Source organism: Protopterus annectens, chromosome 8.part0 (assembly GCF_019279795.1).
Source record: "Protopterus annectens isolate FY-2018-M chromosome 8.part0, PAN1.0, whole genome shotgun sequence".
NCBI lineage: Eukaryota > Metazoa > Chordata > Ceratodontiformes > Protopteridae > Protopterus > Protopterus annectens.
Genome location: NC_056741.1, coordinates 404,170,342 through 404,192,479, shown reverse-complemented (window position 1 = coordinate 404,192,479; position 22,138 = coordinate 404,170,342). Strand labels below are relative to the sequence as shown.

General features: G+C 41.1%; 1 protein-coding gene across 1 annotated transcript in view; it reads left to right on the top strand.

The window, feature by feature from the left end:
* The window catches only part of PRPF3 (pre-mRNA processing factor 3), a 1,139,821-nt gene that overhangs the window by 1,046,817 nt on the left and 70,866 nt on the right, over positions 1 to 22,138 (top strand). The window contains exons 15-16 of the mRNA XM_044079913.1: positions 4,007 to 4,125; positions 16,188 to 16,271. Coding sequence (XP_043935848.1) covers positions 4,007 to 4,125; positions 16,188 to 16,271 — 203 coding nt within the window. The remainder of the gene's footprint in view (positions 1 to 4,006; positions 4,126 to 16,187; positions 16,272 to 22,138) is intronic.

The following is a 22,138-nucleotide window of genomic DNA, read 5'->3' as shown; positions in this document are numbered from 1 at the left end:
TATATCTGTTTACTTCTGTTATATCACATGACTCTCTATGAACACTCCTAATTACTGTGTTCATTTGTTTTATCAGACTTCTGACTTTTTGGGTTTTATTAACCTTCTGCAGTCTGTTTCTTTCATTGATCTTGATGTATCTGTCCTTGTCTATTAAATCAAGCAGTTCTTCTCTTAGCTCATATTTCCTTCCAAACTGAGGACATATCTCTTGTTTTCCAATTCCTGCAGGCATTCTATAGAAGGTTCAATAGCATTTTCCTTTGACACAGTCTCATCAATTTCATCCTGTGCTGTCCGTTGCTCTATCATATGGGAACTTACTGGGCTATCACTTCTCAACATTGACTGCATCTGAGTTTCCACTGTTTCTTGTTCCTTCCCTTGCTGTGTAGCTTCAAGTGAACATTTATACTGGTTTCCTGTGGAAGGCTCCAAATTATCTTTATATGGCACCTGACCAATTGCCTCCTGTTCCACTGATTTCCCCTTAATGTGGATATCCGTTACTCTAGCCTGTAGTGGTGCTTTCTGAATTAGAATTTCTACACTAAATCCTTCACTTTGCATGTACTCCATAACCTCAGTTTCTATTTCTTTAACTTCTCCATTACTAATCTCCTTTTCCTCTTTGCCTTCTTATTTTTGTATTGTAAAGTTTTCCATGTCCAGATTCCTTTGTCTGTATTTCTCTTCAAATATCTTTGGTGCTGCTCTTTTTGTATTGTTTAGTTTTGCTTTCTCCTTTGCATAAATATTACACAATATGTTGTAACTTGTGTTAGACCTTCTACATCAAATCCTTCACTTTGCAGGCACTCCATAACTTCAACTTTTTTTTTTCTTTTTGACTTCTGCTTTACTGATCTTTTCCTACATTCCATCTTTGTGATGTTTTTTTTATTGTGAAATTTTCCATATCTGAATGCCTTTGCCTGTATTTCTCTTCAAATATCTTGGGGGCTACTTTCTTTACATTGATTAATTTGGCTTTCTCCTTTGCGTAAATATTGCACCATATCAAATCTCTCTTTCCCATGTTCATATTTCTTTTTTATACTTTTCAAATATCTCTTGGTTTTGTTTACATTTTTGCACTTCCTCAGATGCTTCTTTTTCCAAACTGATCAAGGTTTCTTGATCTATAGTACTGTTTTTCACAAATCTGTTGTATTAATGAACACAAATTATCATTTGAAGCTTCTTACAATTTTTCTTGTGGAAGTATTTTTTTTCCTCTAATTTCTCTCATACATTTTGTATATCATGTGTGGAAATTCTGGGCTTTTTACATGGTAGTAACCATACATAATTTCTTTCTTATCCTCAATAGTCCACTTTATCGACTTTGGCTCTTCTTTAGCCCATCAGTTTTTATGGACTACTACTACTTCCTTCTACAACAGGGGGGCCGTCCTCCCCCTGGGCCTGGCCTGACCCAGTTGTAGTGCTGTTTTTGTGTTTTGAGGATTCTACACTGCCATCTTTCCCAGTCCTGACACCTGTACGCCTGCCAGGATTGGGCAATTTTTTCCCTCGGTCTTGTGCGCCCAGCTATCTTTTTTTTGCTTTTGACTTACTTCTATCAATGATGTATGCTGTATAAATACAGTCTATATATCAGTGTCACCTTGGTGAGGTTTTGTGAAAACGGGGTCCACCTCGCGTGAAGGTACTCACCAAGACTTGAGGATTAATTCAGTTTCAGCACTACTACTCTCCTTTGCTTGCTGACTTTTCATCTCTCCATTCGGACCTCCTCTTGAACTTACTGCCTCTGTTTCTGTTATGTTACGTACCTGGAAAACAGTGCTTTTGGTCACACTGACTCTGACAAAGTGAGTTTCTGTGTTGCAAGCCTCAATTTAGTTTTTAGTTCTTCAATTTTTTTTATTTTTCATAAGGATAGTGTTACTGTCTGTACTAATCCTTCATTTATGCCTGAGGATGTTAATGAACTTTTTGACTCTTCTCCCTTTTATTTGTGTGAATTGCTAAATGTTGTCTCAGAATATTCTTCTATTAAATGTCATTTGTCAGCCATTTCTGCTTTCCCCCTCTAGATCCTCTTTGACTTTAGGTTTCAGGTGAAACAATTTCTGAAAGGTCTCCTTCATATTAGACCTCAAAGAAAGATTATTCCTCCTCCTTGGGATTTGAACTGTGTTTTGGAGAAGCTTACCTTACCTCCTCTTGAACTTGCTGCCTCTGTTATGTTCCGTACCTGGAAAACAGTGCTTTTGGTCACACTGACTTTGGCTAAGAGCGTTTCTGTGTTGCAAGCCTCAATTTAGTTTTTACTTATTCCTCAATTTTTTAATTTTCATAAGGATAGTGTTACTGTCTGTACTAAACCTTCATTTATACCTGAGGATGTTTGACTCTTCTCCCTTTTATTCTAGCCCTCAGAATTCTGGGGAGGTGCTCCTGCATTCTCTGGACATTCATAGACAACTCAAATTTTATTTGGATGACTGTCTATCCACAGTTCAGACTAGCTTTTTCTCTTTTCTCGCTTTCAGGATAACAATCTAGGTGTTCTTGTTTCCAAGCAAAAGGTTTCTAAGGCTATCTTCTGTTATTTTCATGGTAAGCAGTCCTTAATTTATGTTAAGGCCAATTCCACTAGAGCTGCTGCAACTTTGGGGGCTTCTTCAAAGGTTTGAACTCAAAATGTATTCAGAAAGCATATACTGGGTCCTCTCGCCACACGTTTACTAAACATTGTAAGATAGACTTGTTTTCTAGAAGTACAGCAGAGTTTGCTCAGTTTTCTTAGGTCTTTTGGAACATAGCCCTGTTCACTCTTCCTCCTCCCTTTCTTGTTAATTAGCTTTGGGATTCTGCCATGGGTTATTAATATTGCCGCAGTGCGCAGTAAAGGACATAACACAAATGTGTAAAAACTTACTTGATGTCTGGTTGATCACTGTTGAAGTATTACATCCCATCCTCCTTTCCCACCTTTTCTAAGGCCAAGGTAGGCTATTTTTCTCTTCCACTTCTAATATAATTTGTACATGTTTAGTGTTACCTCTTCTGCTTAATTTATTTTGTGGACCAACAAAGTCCTGAGTTAGATTGCATCATATTTCCTGTGTGTTCAATATATTTATGACACTGGGGGAGAGTACCCAGGCTTTGGGATGCTGGCTGGACATGTGGATCCTTGGCAAGATATTCCATGGGTTATTAATACTGAAACAGTGATAAGTTGGATATCTACTGTTATAGTAAGTTCTTACACAACTGCAGTATCTTTTGTAACTGAATAAATTCCCAACAGTCCTTCCAGATTTTTTGCCTCTACCCTTGCCCTCTTTCCTCATCCCTGCGATTGGCTTTGCTTCCTGTCAGTTTTGTCGGAGCAGATCTTGAAAGTCTGACCAGAACACTGGTCTTTATCTTAACTTTCCAAAATGTATGTTCCTGAGAAAACAGTATTCTTGCTTGACCACTGTTTCCTCCTACAAAGTAGTTGAATAATACTACTCATCTAGTGTCCTGAAGTGAGCTTTTCTCAGGATAACTTCCTTATACCTTACCTCCAGAATTTGAGTCACTGCACTTAGACTATGACCTATATTTCTGTAATTCTCTCATTTTTTAAACATAAAGTTATGGTGCAGTTGTGGGGACAAAATGAAGTAGAAAAAAAAGCTAGTAGAATGCAGGTTTACTCTGTCCTTTAGTGCCTTACTGCCAGTTTTCTTGTCCTACCTTTACTTTTTGGACTAGCCCGGCTGAACCAGGCTGTGGAAGAACCAGAGAAGTGGGTGGTTAATCCTGTTGTTTTTTGATAAGCCAAAAGATAGACGACTTTACATCTCTACTTAGGTGCCTGCCCCTACTATCTAAAATATTTTTTTTTTTCACTTAGAAAGCATTGCTTTAACCAGAACATAACACATTGCAAAGATAAATTGGAAGATGCAATTAAAAACTGAAATACAGTTCTCCCTTTTTCAACTAATATGATTTTTTCTTCATCTCTTTTGTCTTTTAGAGTGAGAAGCCTTACTAACCCAGCAAAGAAATTTAAGGTTGAAGCAAATGCAAACCAGTTGTATCTAACAGGAGTAGTGGTACTTCATAAGGATGTTAATGTTGTAGTAGTGGAAGGAGGTAAGTGTACTCAATTGCCTTGAAACAGACTTCTCCCTCTGGTAAGCAACCTTTCACTGTACTCTGAAAAATGTGAAGTGTGTATATGCTAGAGCTATAATGGTAGACTTCAAATTGTTCCATTGTACATTGTGCTAGAAACTGCACTGCAACAAAATCAAATAAAACCTGGCCGTTATTGCCATGTTCTCACACATGTAGAAAGGTGGAGCCTCATCGTAGATTGCAGTGGTAAACATTTAGTTTGGTTTTGGATTCTAAAGCATGTTTCAAGCAAATCCACATATAAACTTTAGATGTCCTTCTATATCTCTGTTGCAGTGTTCTTCACAGTAGGGATCTCCTGCCAAGGATAGCCCAACGTCCAGCAAATGTACCAAAGTGTATTTGGACCTTCTGTGCACCATATGTTACACTCCCTGTACAGGATATAGGCATAAAGGTGGGGTACAGATGTCAGCTACCCAGAACTGCTTTACCGCCAGTCCGAACGCCATCATCGCTTGTCAGTCAGAGTGTCCTTTTGCTGTGCTGAATACCTAGCCATCAGGTAAGTACCACATTGGGGTCTTTTTTCTTTTTTCTTTGGTTTTGTTCTTTTTTGGTTATCCTAGTGCTCATGTCATCCAAGAAAGGAAACTGTCAGTGTTGGGGGCAGACTTCCCATAAGGATAGTCATTAACAGTGTCTTTCTTTTTGTTTGGGTGCTTCCCACGACTATATGCCCTATAGCATTTGTAAAGCGTTTGTGTCTAATACTCTTAGAAGTTGCTTGTCTTTCCTGGCTCTCTGGCTTGAGAAACAGAGGCTTAAACTGTTAGCCCAAGGTAGCATGGCAGAATCTTCTAACCCCAAGGTATCATTAAGCAAGATGGCTGTCAAGAAATCTCATTTTGATATTTTGACTGTACAGACTCCACTGGACATTATTCTAGAAGCAGGTGATAGCTCTCTAGGCCATATGGTGTCTGTCATATTCCACTGCTGCAAACCCGTCGGAGGCCAGCATGAATCCTTCCTTTTGCACTTCCTCTGAGGCTTTGCAGGCATCAAGGGAGAAGCGCAGTTAATCACTTCCGAGGGCCCTAGAGGGATTCTGCTGATTCCTGTCAGAGAAGAGGTTATGGGTCTCTCATTGAATCTCATTAAGGGTTGGAACCTCTGGTGTTTGTTAGAGCCTACCAAGAAAAAGCAGAAGACTATGCATGCTTCAGTATGCCCTAAGGATCCTCAAAGGGAATGGCAGGAATTTATTTAGGGCTTGTTTAATGCTTTAATGACCCTGAAGCCTCCCCAAGGAGTTTGTCTCTACTCCACCTTGGACTTCGACTCCTTCAAAATGGGCTACGGAACCCAATTCCTCAGATGATGGGTCCCTATCCTACTCTTCCCAGATGCCTTTGGTTTATGGTTCTGGTGAAGAAGAGACAGCGAGTCCCGAGTCTCCTTTTGAGGAATTGTGTTTTGGAGAGTCTATAGCTTTGATTGATGGAATACTTTAAGTGGGATCCTTCTCAAGTGTCTGATATCCAGAAAAGGTATTATGGACTGCTTCAAGTGGACACTCCTAAACCTTCTGCAGTACCTCCCATATTGTCTGGTGCCTTAGACACCTTTATACATGTCAAACCCCGCTGACCCTCTTCAAGCATTGCCTTGAGTGTATGGGAAACAACAAATTTGTCCCAGGGTTTCACCTGTCTCCAACATTCATAGGGATTGACAGGTGCTGACTGAGGTTTTTTGGGGGGGGGTAAACTCTTGGCTAGGCTTGTAAGAGCCCCAGGGCCATTAGCCTAGTAACCTCCTATGATAGCTGCTTCTAAGTGGATGGGGCCCTTTAGCCTAGTAACCTCCTATGATAGCTGCTTCTAATTGTCCTGATTCTCAGCCTCCTGCTCCAAAGAAATCTGACAGGTTCTATAAGGTTCCTGAGGATTGTATATTCTTATTTGTGTCCTCCTGCTGACCCCGCTGTGGTGTCAGTCTCCACTGACAAGTCTTCTAAACTTTAGTCCTCTTCCAAACTTCTGGCTTCAGATAAGGATAGTAGGGCATCGGAGAGAATTGGTAAAAAAGGTTTATATTGCTTGTACTCTGCCTTTCAGGCCATCAGTTACCAGAGCCAAACAATCAGCTATGCTCTGGCCTGGATTGCCCAGGCTTGCCAGGTTACTTCCAACCTTCCTGATTCTGAAGCAAAATCTTTTGCTTTCTCTATTTTGGGTTCTGCCCGTCAGGTGGCTCATCACTCTGTCAAGTGTAACTATTATGCTACTGATGCATTTTCCAGAGCGGCTGCTTTTGGGTCTGTAATGGGGCATTCATTCTTGGCTTTGCATGCAGTCTTTACCTGAAAACATTAAGGCCATTTTACTAGATTCTCTTTTGGATAATTAATATCTCTTTGGGACTGCTGTTGCTATGTTTAAATTTCTTCAGGAGGAAAAGGTAACTTTGCAGGATCTTAAACATATTTTTGTGTCCCCTATCCACAAGTTCCAGAGGAAGTATCCTAGTAATTCTGCTTTTGTTTGGAGCCAGCCTTGTCAGGCCACCAAAGGCAGGAAGAGTGGTAGGTGAGCTGTTCCTGCTAAATCTTCTCAGGCTTCTGTGGCTCAGATGCGTTCTTTATCTGGCAAGCCTTCTCTCTGACAACTTGCCCCCTTCAGCCAGGGTCCCTTGTACTATTGGCTCTCCCTTTGTCTTCCCAACTAGCATGTCATCAGCTCAGATTCTTGGGTTCAATCTATCATCTTTCAGGGTTACTTCATGGTGTGGAAGTCTCTCCTTCCTTTTTCGGGGATTGCACAACCTTCTCTGGAACACCTTAATTTCTCAGATGTCCTTGGGTCCCTGGTGGACCAGGGAACTATTCAAACCATCCCTCCTTCACAAGTAAGAAAGGGGTTTTACTCCAGATGACATGATCCCTCAAAAGGAGGTCACTTGGAGACCTATTCTGGATCCTACCTTGCTCAACACCTTTCTCAAGGTTCCTTCTTTTCAGATGATTACTCTTCAAATACTGTTTCCTGTTGTACTACCCCAGGCTTTTCTGGTGTCCTCAGCTCTGAGGGATGCCTACCTTCATATTCCTATTTACCCTCTTTCCAGGACGTTTTTACATTTGTCTGTTTCTTCCTCTCATTTTCAGTTCTGTGCTTTGCCCTTTGGCCTTTCTACTGCCCCAAGGGTGTTCATAAGATGCCTAGCTCCTGTGATTGCTTTTACAGGCTCCAAGACATTCAGATCTTTCCTTATCTAGACAACCTGTTGCTACAGGCACCTTTTCGCAGTTGCCTGTTACAGAAACTAGAGATGTTCTTCGTGTTTCACTGTTGCAGCCCTGACTATTGGCATTTCTGCCATGAAAGCCTTCAGCTAGCCTGACTACCAAAATAAATTCTTTCCACCTCCCTGGCTGGCGGACACCCTGACTGACATCAGTTCATTTAGGTGTAAAGGTATCCAGCCTGCATTATGATATCAGTCTTTAATTGCCATGATGCCTGAAGCTGTATTCAAGTGTGTCTGTCGGTCTGCACCAGAGAGGTGTCGTTGGACAACATAAGTACACTGTTGGGGAACTTTTTTCTTTCCTTTGCTCATGTCAGATGGTCAGTAACTGTCTCCGTTGTAGTAATCAGATCCCACACACAGAGACTTTATTCCCTTTGTGTTACTTGCCTAGGCCCAGATCACTATGTCCCCAGTTGTCATTTCTGTGCACGTTTTAATACAAGGACTGTTAGGCATAGGGCTGAATTTCTAGCAAAGTTCCTTAGCCAACACTCTGTTTTTTCATCATCTATGGTGTCCATCGGTCATTCTGAATCTGAACTTCCTAAGCACAAGAAAGAAAAGAAACAAAAGCTTAGGTCTTTGAACGAAAGTCATTCGCCGCCTGCTTCTCTCTCCAGGCTTGTGATTGTTGAGCAAGGTGAGGTGCTTATACAGCCCCCTTCCTTCTCTGTACCTGTGACTCAAGCCCCTGTCAAGACTCTTTTGGAGTCCCAGCATGTTGTTAGTACCTTCCACCTCTGCACAAGCCCTAGACATTGGCTCATCATTCGGGTCCAGGACTGCTTTGCAGGCCTTGGCTTCCGGGAAGCATACACCACCCTGAGGCTCGGCTACTAGACCTCGGCCCACTCCATGTCTTGTGCTCTTTCAGCACTTATGAGAGACAGGCATCAGGTAGTCAGACGTCCTTAGGCCTGAGACCTTAGCCACTCCAAGGAATGCTTCTGTATAAAGGCCTTCAGCTAGACCTTCTGGCTCCACTTCACAGGGGCCCCAGCAGGATTTAATCAAACTAGGCGAAGACTTGATCTCCATGGTCAGATCATGGCAAGCTCCAGGGGCTACTTCCTCTGGGAAATGAAAAAGAGATGCCCCTCCAGAAATGTACTATGAGCCCCTTCTTTCTGAAGAAGACACTGACCTTAGGGACTCTAGGTCTGAGGAAGGCCCCTCCTCCACATCATATGAGGACTCTAACTCTGAGGAAATCCTCCCTTTTGCCCCTGAGGATTTCATCTTTGGAGAGACCCTCTATGCCATGAGACAGCATTTTCAGTAGGAGACTCAAGACTACCCATAGACAAAGAAGAGAGTTAAGGAGTTCCTGGACTTGCCTGAGCACAAGCCACTGGCTATTCTCCCCATTCTGGAAGTAGTGGAGCATGTCTTCCAGGAATCCTCCTTAAAACCTGACTCCCTCCCACCTGCCCCATATAAATCAGACAGGCTTTACAGGGTTCAGGATTCCTATTCCCATAAATACCTGTACAAAAGTTCTGCTGCTGACCCAGACATATTGAGTCCAGGACAGGACCTAAAGGAGCCAGAGCCAGCTCATCCAGAAATCAGCTTCCCACAGATAGCCAGTCCCTTGACATGTTTGGTAAAAAAAAAAAAATGTATACATCTGCCACTCTTACCATGAGGGCTCTAAACTGCCAATTTCATATGATTAAGTATCAACAGACTATCCCAGAACAGCTCAAACAAAATGTTTCTACCCTTGAAGATAAAAACCTTTCCAAAGAATTGTCTGATCTCTGTCATTCCAGTGCTCATGTAGCCAAACACTCCCTCTATTGCAGTTACGATGCTATGGAAGCATCTTGCACAGCTGCTACAATTGGATCTGTTATTAGAAGGCATGCTTTGCTCCGTGAACAAACATTTCCAGACCATGTTGAATCTAACATTTTGGATGTCCCCCTGGACAAAGATGTTCTGTTTGGGCCCAAGGCAGAAGAAGTACTTAAGAATATGGGAGGATAAGGCAAAGTCAATGCAGACAGTAAAATATTTCCTCTAGGTGCAACCTCCCATGTTTAGTAGAGGTTTTCCTGCCAAGCACTGGTCCTTTCCCTCCCAACCTTAGGTGTAGGCAGAGGATACCCCAAAGGATAGGCCACATAGAGGCAGACAATGGACCTCAGAAAACCCCTAGGCAAGGAAGTTCTAGATCCCAAGCCACATCCAGAGAGCAACAATGACTCAACCACCCCACCACCACCCCCTATCCCGAAGCTAGGAGGAAGGCTGTCTCTTTTCATAAATACCTGGACCCTTATTACCTCAGACAGATGTGGGCATTATTGCATATGGGGATAAACTCACTTTCAAAGAGTATTTAAAATACTCAGGTTATCCAGATGTTCCCCTAAAATCAGAAGGTGGAGGCCCTGGCTCAAATCTGCAGCTTAACACATAAAATGACTCTACTCCAGAATCTTCCTGGTCCCCAGAAAGGAAGGTTCTTCTCAATCAGTCCCTCCTGGTGCCAAAGTTCAAAATGTTAACACTTCAAAAGCTACTACCCGTGATATCACCCCAAGCCTGCATGGTCTCTCTAGGCCTAAAAGATGCTTATCTACACATTCCTATTCAGGAGTCCCACAGAAGATCTCTTCACTTCAAGGCAGGATCCTATCACTATACATTTACTGCACTGCCCTTTGGCTTATCTACCATGAGAAGCGTGTTCACAAGGTGCTTGGCACCAGCAGTAGCCTTCTGCAGGACCAGGGGAATCCGAATCTGTCTGTACCTAGACAACTGCCTCTTACAGTCCACAAATCAGTCAAAACTCCTCAAGGACCTCAGTTTCACCCAGGACCATCTTTCTCCGTGGGGTTCACAGTGAACCTCCAGAAATCCAACACCTCACCAGATCAAAAGGTTGTTTTCCTGGGGCCCTTCTGGACTCCTCACTCCAAAAGGCATTCCTCCCTCCAGACAAAGTCTCCTTTTTGATGGATTGAGATGTCAGTAAGGGAATTCCTGTAAGTTGTGGGATACATAGCTTCATGTATCCTCATGGTTCCCCTTGCAAGGCTACACACGAGGAAGCTCCAGTGGTACCTCAAGAATGTATGGTGCCAGAGCTCACAGTCCCTAGAGATCCAGATTCCCCTACCTCAAACAAGAGTCTGCATGGTAGATGCAGGCTTGCTCCCAGAATCAGGGCCTCCCCTTCAGATTCTCCCCACAGTGTCAAACATTAACCACAGATGCCTCAAAGTCAGCCTGGGGGCTCACTTCCAGAGGGTTCAAACCCAGGGGAAGTGAGATTTCAACTTCCAGGACAGCCGCATTAATTGGAAGGAACTCATGGTAGTACTAAAGGGCCTGATAGCCTTCAAGGAAATATGAACACCAGGTGTACTGCTAATAAAGACAAACAGTACCATCATAATGTAGTACATAGACAGGGAGGTACACATTCTTACCACCTGTGTCAGCTAGCAATGCAAATCTGTGAAACAGCACATACCATGAGGTTGCACTTCATATCACAGTAACTCCCAGGAGTTCAAAATGCACTGGCAAACCATCTGAGTAGAAATCTAATGTACCCCGATGAGTGGCATCTACATCCAGAGATTTATCTAACCATAACCCAAACTTGGAGAGTTCCACATGTGGGACCTCTCTGCATCCAAGGAGAACCCAGACCTACAAAAATGTTGCACCCGGAACAGACAGGACACAGCCTGGAAAACAGATGCCTTCTCCTTCCATTGGACTCATCTCTTCATTTATGCCTTCCCCCATTTCCCTTCTACCTCATGTCCTTCTCAAAATAAGGGAAGAGGGCCCAAGAGCAATTCTGATAGCTCCAAACTGGCCTAGACAGCATTGGTATCCCCTCCGTCTCGAGCTCACCAACCAGACCCCTTGGCTACTACCTCAGAGGGTAGACCTTCTAACCCAGAATGGGGGAAATGTTGTCCATCCCAACCTGCAGATCTTCTGCCTTGCAGCTTGGATGACCTGCAACACTCAGCAGAGGTTGTAGACATCCTCAAATAATCTAGAAGGCCTAGCACTAGGAAATCTTACAGAGCCAAGTGGAAAAAGTTCTCTATTTGGTGCAAAGATCGCCGCCTAGATCCCCAATCAACACATATTTCCAACATCCTGAAATACTTGACTGGGCTGCTGAATCAACGACTATCTCATTCATCCATTAAAAGCCATGCTTTTGCCATCTCTGCATACACGCCTTCTCACCCTCCTCTCTTCTCCCATCTGCTCTTAAGGCAATTTCTTAGGGGAGTAATTCACATTAGGCCCCAAAAGGAAACCTAGTCCTCCATGGGACCTTAACTTTGTGCTAGAGAAGCTGACCTTGCCCACCTTTGAGCTAGCAGTTTCTGCTCACCTAAAGTTGGTGACATGGAAAACAGCACTGCTTCTGGCAGTCACTTCAGCCAGGAGGGTTTCTAAGTTGCAGGCCCTCATAGCAGTGGAACCTTTCCATATCTTCCACAGGGATAGGTTTTCTCTCAGAACCTGTCCCTCCTTTAGGCCCATGGTAGTCACTGACACCTCTCAGAACCAGGCCATCCATCTCCCTTCTTTCCCAACCATCAAACAAAGGGGAGAGAATTATGCATTTCTTGGATGTGCACAGACAGCTACACTTCTGTCTGGACAAGACTAAAACATTGAGGAAGACTGAACAGCTGTTCATTACCTTTGCCCCTGGCTCAGAAGGCAAGATGGCCTCTAAACAAACCATTTCCAAATGAATTTCCTATTGCATTTCCTTTTGTTACAGCTCTCATGGCAAAGTAGGGATTAAGTTGCACTCCATCAGGGGCAACAGCAACCTCATTTGCCTTCACATTAAAAGTGTCTCCACCAAGGACATTTTAGAAGCTGCCACCTGGTCCTCTGTGCATACTTTAACGAAATACTACCACTTGGCATCCTTCAAGTCTAGAGCAGGCTTTACCACTGCTGCCCTGCAGGGGATCCTTTCTATTCCTTAGGCTCCTTCCTCCCTCCTTTCAGGTTCGTAGGTTGGTACTAGGCTATCAGCCCTAGGGCCTATACAAGCCTAGCCATAACAATTCCCTGGCTATTTCTTCCCACACGGTTTACTTCCCTGGACCCCTGCAGCTTTGGGAGTCTTACCAATAGTCAGGACTGCAAGTCTGCAACAGTGAAACACAAGGAACATAGTACGGTTGTGTACACTTAGCATAAATGTAGATGTTCAAGAGTATTCACTGTTGCAGTCTTCTTTCTCTTCCTGCTATTCCCCTTAGGTTACTATGTAGGCTTCTTTCTGTCCTTTTACAACTCGGCCAAGGGACCCTTCCTGGGCTCGCTCCCTCTGTCAGGTTCTCCATTAGATATCTCCTGTCTTCTTAGTGCTCCTCCTGGTTGAAGGCAAGAAAATACTGATGATATGACACAGGCTAGCTACCTTTATACCCAAATGTACTGGCATCAGTTGGGGAGTCCGCCAGCCAGGGAGCCGGAAAGAATTTCTTCTGGTAGTTGAACTGGCTGAGGGATTTCCGTGCAGGAAGTCCAGTAGTTAGCAACAGTGAATACACTCAAGCATCTACATTTATGGTAAGTGTACACAACTGTTCTTTCAACATATCTCTTCTCCAAAGTCTAGGGTTCACCATCACCTTTCAAAAGTCTGTCCTGTCTCCGTCTCAGGATCATGTACATCTGGGTTGCAGGATTTAGACAGTGCCAGTGTTGGCACCTCTTCACCTTCGAAAATTCTGTCCTTGACTGCTTTCTTTCAGTCTCTTCTTCCTCTGTCTGCTTTTGCAACCAGAGAGATTCTTCGAGCCCGGGGATTCATGGCCTCTAGTGCACTCTCTTGCCAGACTGCACATGCAGGAACTTCAGTGGTACCTCAAGTCGGTTAGACTTCAGCATTGCCACCCTCCTTCCTTGTCTAAAGCAGGAATTTGATTAGTGGATTCAACAACTTTCCCACAACCTAGGCTTGCCATTTCACTCTCCGGTTCTTTCTCAAGTACTGTTCACAGACACTTCAGCTATGGAGTGGGGAGCTTCCTGTGGTCGTCTGGCAGTTAAAGGTCTTTGGCTTCCCCAAATGAAGGCAGACCATGTTAACACCAATGAGGTGAGAGTTCTGATTCTGATCCTTCAGGCTTTTCACCCCATGTCTCCAGGCCCTTTAATGGTTTAACTCCACAGTACTGTGGTATGTCAACAAGCAGGGGGACACAAAGTTATACCTTCTCTGAAGGGTTGCTCTGGGATCTGGCTATCAGTTAACTCCTCAGACAGTATACATTCCCTCAGAGCAAATCTAGTGGCAGATGCCTTGAGCAGGTCCAAAACACAGGTTCACGAATGGATTCTTCACAGAGAAGTGTTTCTGGATATAGCCCAACAGTGGGGTATTCCTCAGGTAGATCTTTTTGCCTCCCCTCTTAGCAGGCAGCCCCCTCTTCTGTGTCTAGACTGCCATGTCATCTGGGGTGGAAGACGGATGCTCTTTCTTTTCCTTAGAAGGGGATGTTTCTCAGTGCCTTTCCTCCCCTTCCCATACTTCCAAACGTCCTGCGGAAGATTCAGCTGAACTCTTAAAATGTCTTGTTAGTGACTTCCTTTTAGCCAAGACAGCACTTGTTCCCCCTCTTAATGCATCTAGGCAGGGGCAGTCATCACACGTTACCTCACCATTTGAACCTCCTCACACAAGACAAGGGGTCACTCATCCATCCTCAGTTGTCCTCCCTGCAACTGACACTGTAGGTGATAGGGTTTTGATCCCTTTTAAGCACATCTTTTCTAAATTTGTGCTCCGAGTTTTACAGGAGACAAGAAAACCTGCAACCAGAAAGTCTTGTATGTCCAAATGGAAGAGATTTTCTGTCTGGTGCCATGCTCATAACCAGGATCCTTTTTCAGTGGGGGTCCCTGTGGTTCCCTTTTACTTGTATGAGTTGCTCCAGTCTGGCTTGGACTGTAAAGGCCCATTTGTCATCTATTTCTGCCCATCTGCCCTTGAATTCTCCTTCTCCTTCTCCCCTCTCGCTTTGAGGTCAAACAGTTTCTTAAAGGCGTCCTGGATATTTAAGCCTCCAAGTGAAGCCTATTCCTTCTCCTTGGGAACTTAATTTTATTTTAGAAAAAATGACCCAGGCTCCTTTTGAGCCTGCAAGTTCAGCTTCTCTGCAGCATTATACCCAAAAGACTGTCTTATCTTGCTCTTACTTCTGCTCAGAGGGTTCATGAGCTTCAGGCCTGTATGTTCATCCCTCCTTTTTTGGTTTATGTTAGGGACGGGATGTCCCTTCGTACTAATCCTCCTTTTATGTCCAAGGTCATCAGTGAGTTGTCTTTGAATCAGGCAGTTCAACTCTTTTCATATTTTCCTTCTCCTGCAAGTGAGAGGATCCTACATATCTTGGCTTTGCACAAACAGCTTAGTTATTATTCGAATAAAACTAAGATCATTCATAAATCTGACCATTTTATTTTTATTCTTTTCATCCCAGGACATTGGGATTGGCTGTTTCTAAGCAGTCCATTTTCTGCTGGATATCCAAGGCCATTTCTTTTCTTTTTTTTTTTTTTTTATGGCAGTTGTCTGTCTGGACTGCGGTGGTGGTGCTGCTGCGGTAGCATTGTCGCCTCACAGTTAGACGTTGCCCATTCGATTCTCAGTTAGGGTGTCTTCTGTGTAGCGACATGCATGAATGAGCATTCCTTCATTGAAGGTTGTGCGTTAGGCCCGGCAAGCTAGTACGTAAAAATCTACTGCCAATCGTTAGCGGACCGGAGTTCTGCTGTGGCGACCCCTAACCGGGAAAAGCCGAAAGACACAACAATGGCAATTGTCTGTCTAGTTCTGTTGACACTTGCCCCACTCTAGGGCTGCTTTTCTTCTGGTGCTTTCTTCAAGGGGTTGGACATAATTTTCATCCTTGAAGCTGCTACTTGGTCTTCAGTGTATACCTTTACTAAACATAAATTGGATATGGTTTCTAGGGCTAGAGCAGGCGTTGCTTAAGCCATTCGACATGGGTTTTGTTGAGGGCTCTTACCAATCTTGCACCTCCCAATCCTTTTCTTGAACTTTTTTTTTACTCTCCCTACTGTGCAAAGTACTGCAACAGTGATATAGAAGGCGTAATATAGTTATGTAAAACCTTACCATAACAGTAGATGTCCTTCTCTTCGTTGTTGCATTATTCACTTCCTCCTTCCAACCCCATTTATTCTTTTGGATTTTGTTTTGGTTCCCCTCCTGGCTGAGGGTCTCTTTTTCCGTCTGCATTTTCTCCTGTCTGTGTATAGCCTTTTTTGTCCTATGGAGACTGTTCTTTTCTGGAGCAATTCAGTTCTGGGTAACTTTATGTGCTACTTCCTATACGAAGAGCACACGTGTGACATACAAAATCTAGAGGCTTTGGTATACTGGGAAGACATTGGGCTATCCTTGGCAGGAGATCCTTACTGTGAAGAATACTGCAACAGTGAATAAAAGGACATCTACTATTATGGTAAGATTTTATATAACTATAGATTCCTGTTAAGAAAAAAATGCATAATTTTAGCTGATAAGAGTATTTGCTTTTCCATTTTAAGTGTTCACGTGTACACCATTACTTTGTGACTCATGGGAAACATTATGGTGGTTTTGTTAAAAATAATGCTTGTACTGTTAATGCTGATTAATTGCCATTTCACTAAAAAATATATATATTTTTCTGTTTACATTATTGCTGATCTTTCTTTTTTTGTATTAATAGGGCCTAAATCACAGAAGAAGTTCAAACGTTTAATGTTGCATAGGATTAAGTGGGATGAACAGACTTCAGATTCTAAGGGGAATGGTGAGTCTTGATATATTGAGAATGTTGTTTGAAATGTTTACATTGTAAGCAAAATGACATTTGCTTTATGCTTTTAATGCACATCCAGGATCACTGACCAGCCAAAGCCATTTTACCCAGTCCGTAGGTGTGATGTGAATTATGCATATCATTTTCCTGAAAGTCATGCTAAACTTAAAAAATGAAAGTGTTTAAAATTACAATTCATAAAAATGTATTCATTTTAACATTTATTTTGTTTTGGTAATTTGGGGTAAATTTTTTGTAATTCCCTTGACTGCAGATGAGGTCATTGTGCAGGAAAGATAGAGTTGAGCAGGTTTGACTGGTTTGACTTTAACTGCTAGCACGTATATATGCATGCATGGACATACTATGTTTTGAGTAGTTCATTTTTGCCTTTTTCCTCAAGTAGCTGTTAATTAACTGCTTCATTGCTTGGTGAGACCACATACTTTAAAAGTTATCTCTCCTTCATAGTGAAATTTCCTAAAACAGACGTAGACACCCATCATTTCAGTGAATGCAGAATAACAGAACTGTGTTGTGGGCTTTTTGTGTTTCCAACACCATGATGGGAATGGACCCTATTCCTAAGTCAATGTATGATTAAAGTTTGTGAGATTAGTATTGTTTCAGTCTTTAATGTTAGTCAAGAATGCTCTTTGCAACACCTGCAGTCTGACTAGAATTGAGTCCTCCTCTAATTTATATGGAGTTACTTACATGTATTGGTATCCTATCTAAAAAAAGACTGTAAAATTTTTTCTTTGATACCCATTGCTCCTACTACTGCTGGAACTGTCTAGGTATCCTCCTTCCACATTGCCCACCTTTCTGCCTGCAAATCCTGGTATTTCATTAAACTTTCTCTGTCTGTACATAAGACATTGTAATCACTGGATGATCATTGAAATTGCTGCAATGCTGCCTTTATCTTCTTTTTCCTGGATTACTATTTCTGTTTTTCTCCATCTTTTTTTGAAATGTTGGTAATGGGTGATTCTATGTGATATAAACGTCATCATTTCTACATTTTCTATAGTACTTTGTGGCCTGTGTTTCCGGTGCTTCTCTTCTACTTGAATATTGTTAAAGTTTGCACAATTCCACATGCAGCAGTATTGCCACATTACTATGCCTTTTGGTGTACAAGCCCTTTGCCACTAGTTTATCACACCCAGCCACAGTATGCGTGATTTTTTTCCAGTTCTGTTTTACAGACCCTGCATTAGTCCTTTTCTCCCACTAACATGTATAGTCCACTTTCCTGGCTGCTAATATTAACCTTTCATTGTTTGGTTTAAATTCACCACTCCTTAACCATTCCTGCATCGGAATCTGATCGGCATGAGGTTGTTCCAGTAGTTTTCTGAAATTGCAACTGTATTTATGCCTTTTCCATTTTTCTTGCCTTGTCATCTGTTCCCTCTCCTTAGTCTTTTTGTTTTTTGGGTTTTTTTTGACACATTCATTTGCTGCTTGTTTTTTTGTCTACTTCTGGTTTGGTTTCCATTCCCACTTGACAACAATATGCCCTTGCTAAACTAAACGGTGAAATTATCTTAGATTTGTTCTCCATGTTTAAAAACGTCCACTATGTTTTGGTTGAGGTCAGCAGATATGTATGCAGTCCTCTGATTGCAGATCTGTACATGTAATCAGTTTCAAGGAGGGCCTATACCTTCTTCAAAATGAAGAATAAATAATCTTGGTATACACTTATTTGTATATATCATTTGGTAAGCGTGAAGGATTTTTCTTGTTTAACTGATCCAGTACCTTTTGGGGCCAGTCTAACCCCAAAACTGTAAGACCAGGACGAACAATTTGGTTTATAGCTTGGACTTTGTCCTTATATGTCAGGGCTGTTTTCAATATTAATTTTAGACTTCTAAAATATTCCTTACTAAGTTTTGTTTGCATTTGTTTGTTTTATTTTCAAACCTTTGTCAGTCCCCAAATGTTTATACACTCCCTCTTACTCAAGTTCCTGTACATCACATTCCTGTCTCAGACTGATATTTTCTTGGTGCTGCAGCTATCCTGATTTAAATGTTGCTTTTGCACATTTATCAACACCAAATAACATTTGTATTATCTTCTGAGAAAGTTTTGATCACTTCCAGTTATGCTTTTAGCTCATAATCTGATGAACTATACAGTTTTAAATCATTCACAAAAAGACAATTAGAAATCTTTACACTTTGTTGTTGTCTGGGAACCAAATTGTAACCATTATCTAACCTGTTAAGTAGATTGCTTAAGTGGTTAAGGTCAAGACAAAAGAGCAGCGGTGACAGAGTTACCCTGGAATACCCACCTTTGAATTTTTATCCCTGGGATAGTAATTTATCCTTTGAGGAGTTAGCTGTACAGTTGGTTTGCCATTGTTTCATGTTCACCTTAATATAATTGATCAAAGTAGGGTATGTATCTTGTACATCTGTAAGCATTCCTTTATCCATGAATGTAGGATGTTGTCAAACTTTTTTTGTATTTTATCCATATGACTTTCTTTTGCCACTCTTTTGTTCTACTACCATGAATCAGTTTTCTTCTAAATGCCTACAGTAAACTCTGTCGGCATCAATTCCAGTATGTAGTTTATACTTTATATCGTAGGAAGGCATGTCGTTGGTCTATAGTTTTTAAGATAGCTTGCAGGTTAACTCTTGAAGAGAAGTATAATTTTTCTCGTTAAACCAGGTTGATCTCTGTTTGGGGTGCGTATTTAAGTAGTTCTTACTCTGGACTAAATCTTTGTGTAAAGATGTTAATACGTTTAGCCAGAAGTTAAGTACTGCATCTGAGCCTGGAGTTTTCCAGTTAGGAGCTTTTCTTAATTTTGTTTCAGTTTCTATGGCCGTTAACTTCATCCCATTTCATACCCTGTCATTTTGAATGTCTTACTGTTTCGTTTATTTTTTTCTGTCCATTCAGGATCTTTGTTCCACAGGGTCTTCATAGATACTTCTCCAAAATGTCTATATCTCTTCTATTTTGGTGGTGTTTCTATTCCTTTTGCTTTGTTTCTCAATTCTCTGTAAAACCTTTTTGGGTCATCAATGAATTACTCATTTTGTGCTTTCACTTTGTTTATCTGCATATCTTCTAATTTTTTTCAACCTATGCTGATATCTTTAGTTTATTATTTGCAATGGCGTATGATAGATCCTGGTCTGTTTTAATAGTGTGTTGCCTTGATCACTTCTGTCTTTCTAAGAATTTTTGTTGATCTCTTCTTTAATCGTCTAACAGTGACTTGTCAATTGCTTTATAGTTTTCTCTATTTGATACTTCCATAATGTCATTTGATTTCTTCCCTCACTTTCCTTTATTGTCCTGTATTTTTGTGGTAAGACTATATTTATTAATTTAGCTGTACAGTAATATATCCTATTTACTTTATATCACATAAATTTGTTGGTCATGATTCGTGTTCATTTTTTTTTAATCAGACTTCTAACGTCTTGGGTCTCACTGACTTTTTGTAATATATTTCTTTCATCAATCTTAATACGTCTATCCATCTGTGTTAGATCAAGCAACTCTTCCCTTGGATCATTTTCTCCTAAATTAAGGGTATTTTCTTTATTCTGTCTTTTCTGCGGGCATTCTACAGAAAGTCCCAAAACATCTTCCTGTGACATATTCATTTCAGTTGCATCCTTCTTCATCCATTACTTTTTCATTTGAGAACTCACTGGCCAATCATTACACAACACCGTTTATTGCACCTTCCATTGCTGTGCAACTCCAGCTTAACTTTTTTACTGGTTTCCTACTGAAGGCTGCACAGTATTTGTATATGGTAACTGATCAGATGCTTCCTGTTCCACCTGTTTCTCCTTAATTTATGGACTTGTTGTTCTATCATGCTTTGATGTTACCAGAGTTGGATTTTCTACATTACATCCTTCACTTTGCAGGTAATGCAAAACTTCAGTTTGCATTTCTTTGACTTGTCCATTACTGAGCCTCTTTTCTACTTTCCCAGTTTGTTTTTATTTTTTGTGTTGTAAAATTTCCCATATCCAGATGCCTTTTGCCTGTATATCTCTTCAAATATCTTTGGTGCTTCTTTTCTTTTTATTAATTAGTTTTGCTTTCTCTTTTGCATAAATATTGCACTATGTGAAATCTTTCTTTCTCATGTCCATATTTCTTCTTCGGATGTTCCCCACGCCTTCTTTTTCTCCTTACTTTGGGGTCTCATTGTTCCGTCATCATGTGATATATGACCTGTGTTAGACTTTCTGCACTAAATCCTTCACTTTGCAGGTAATCCATAACTTCAGCTTCTCTTTGTTTAACTTCTACTACTCTTCTTATCTATGTTCTCCCTTTGTGATCTTATTTTTTGTATTGTGAAAGTTTTCATATCTGGGTGCCTTTGCCTGTATTCTTTTCAAACATCTTTGGAGCTTTTTTGTATTGATTAGTATGTCTTTTTCCTTTGCATAAATATTATACCAAATCAGATCTATTTCTTTCCCAAGTCCATGTTTCTTTTTTGTATACCTTTCAAAAATCTCTAGATTTTGTTCTTTATATTTTCGCACTTCCTTACTCGCTTCTTTTTCCAAACTGGCCAATGTTTTTTAAATATGTAATGTTTTTCATGAATATGTTATATTAATGAACATAAATTTGCATTTGAAGCTTTTGGCAGCTTTATTTTGTGCAAGTATTTTTCTTTCCTCTAATTTCTGTCTCAATCTTTTTTGTACATCTTCTATCCTGAAATTCTGGTCTTCTTGCATAATAGCAACAATACATAATTTATTTCTTATCCTCAGTAATACACTCTGTCATCTTCATGGCTCTTTTTGGTCTTTCAGTTTTTGTGTTTATTGTGGGCTACTACCTTCTCTAATGGGGTGGGGGGCTCCTCCCCCTTGAGCCTGGCCTATTTCCATTGTAGGAATGTTTCCATGTTTTGAAGATTCTACACTGTCATTTTTCTAGTCCTGGCACCAGTGATCTTAAGCAGGATTGGGCACTTTTTTTATTCTGGAACTTGTGCATCCAGCTGTTTAATTTTTTTAACCTACTTCTGTCCAAGATGTGTACTATATCAACTACAGTCTGTATGTCAGTGTTGTCTTGGTGAAATTCTGTAAAAACAAGGTCCACCTCATGAAGACACTTACCAAGACTTGAGGATTAGTTGAGTTCCAGCAATAGTACTGTCCTTTGTTTGCTGATTTTTATCATCTCTCCCTTCAAACCCCAGTGGATGCATTTTTAACAGTTATTTTGCTTTAGTCATATGGGGTAATTTTTTGTAATTCACTTGATTGAGGATGAGGTAATTGTGCAAGAAATATAGATTTGTGGAGGTGCGAGTGTATGAACATGTTTTGAGTATCTCATGTCTGTCTTTTTCCTCAAGTAGATGTTTCTTATTTGCTTCATTGCTTAGTGAGACTTCATACTTTTAAGTTATTTCTGCTTCATAGTGAAATTTCCTAAAACAGTCACCATCATTTCTTCAAATGTAGGAGGACAGAATTGTGTTGTGGGATAGGAAGCAGCTTTTTAAGCAGTGCATGATATACACTGACAGGTGAGACTCTTCAGCAGAAAGTTGTGTGGTGGTAGTTCCAGGAGCTGACTGTGCTTAAACTAGCTTCATTATTTCTGTAATGTAGCTTTTGCTAACTTATAAGTGCCAAGCCACCAGACCACTCATGAGAAAGAAAACACTACATTATAAATAATTTCATCACACTATCATCACATGCTTAGGAAAATGTCATACTTATATTTTTGACATTCTCATTTACACACATTTTGACCAAGCATGTTATTTCCATCATATTTTGGAATGTTATGTGACAGAATCCGCTCCTGGTGCTTTG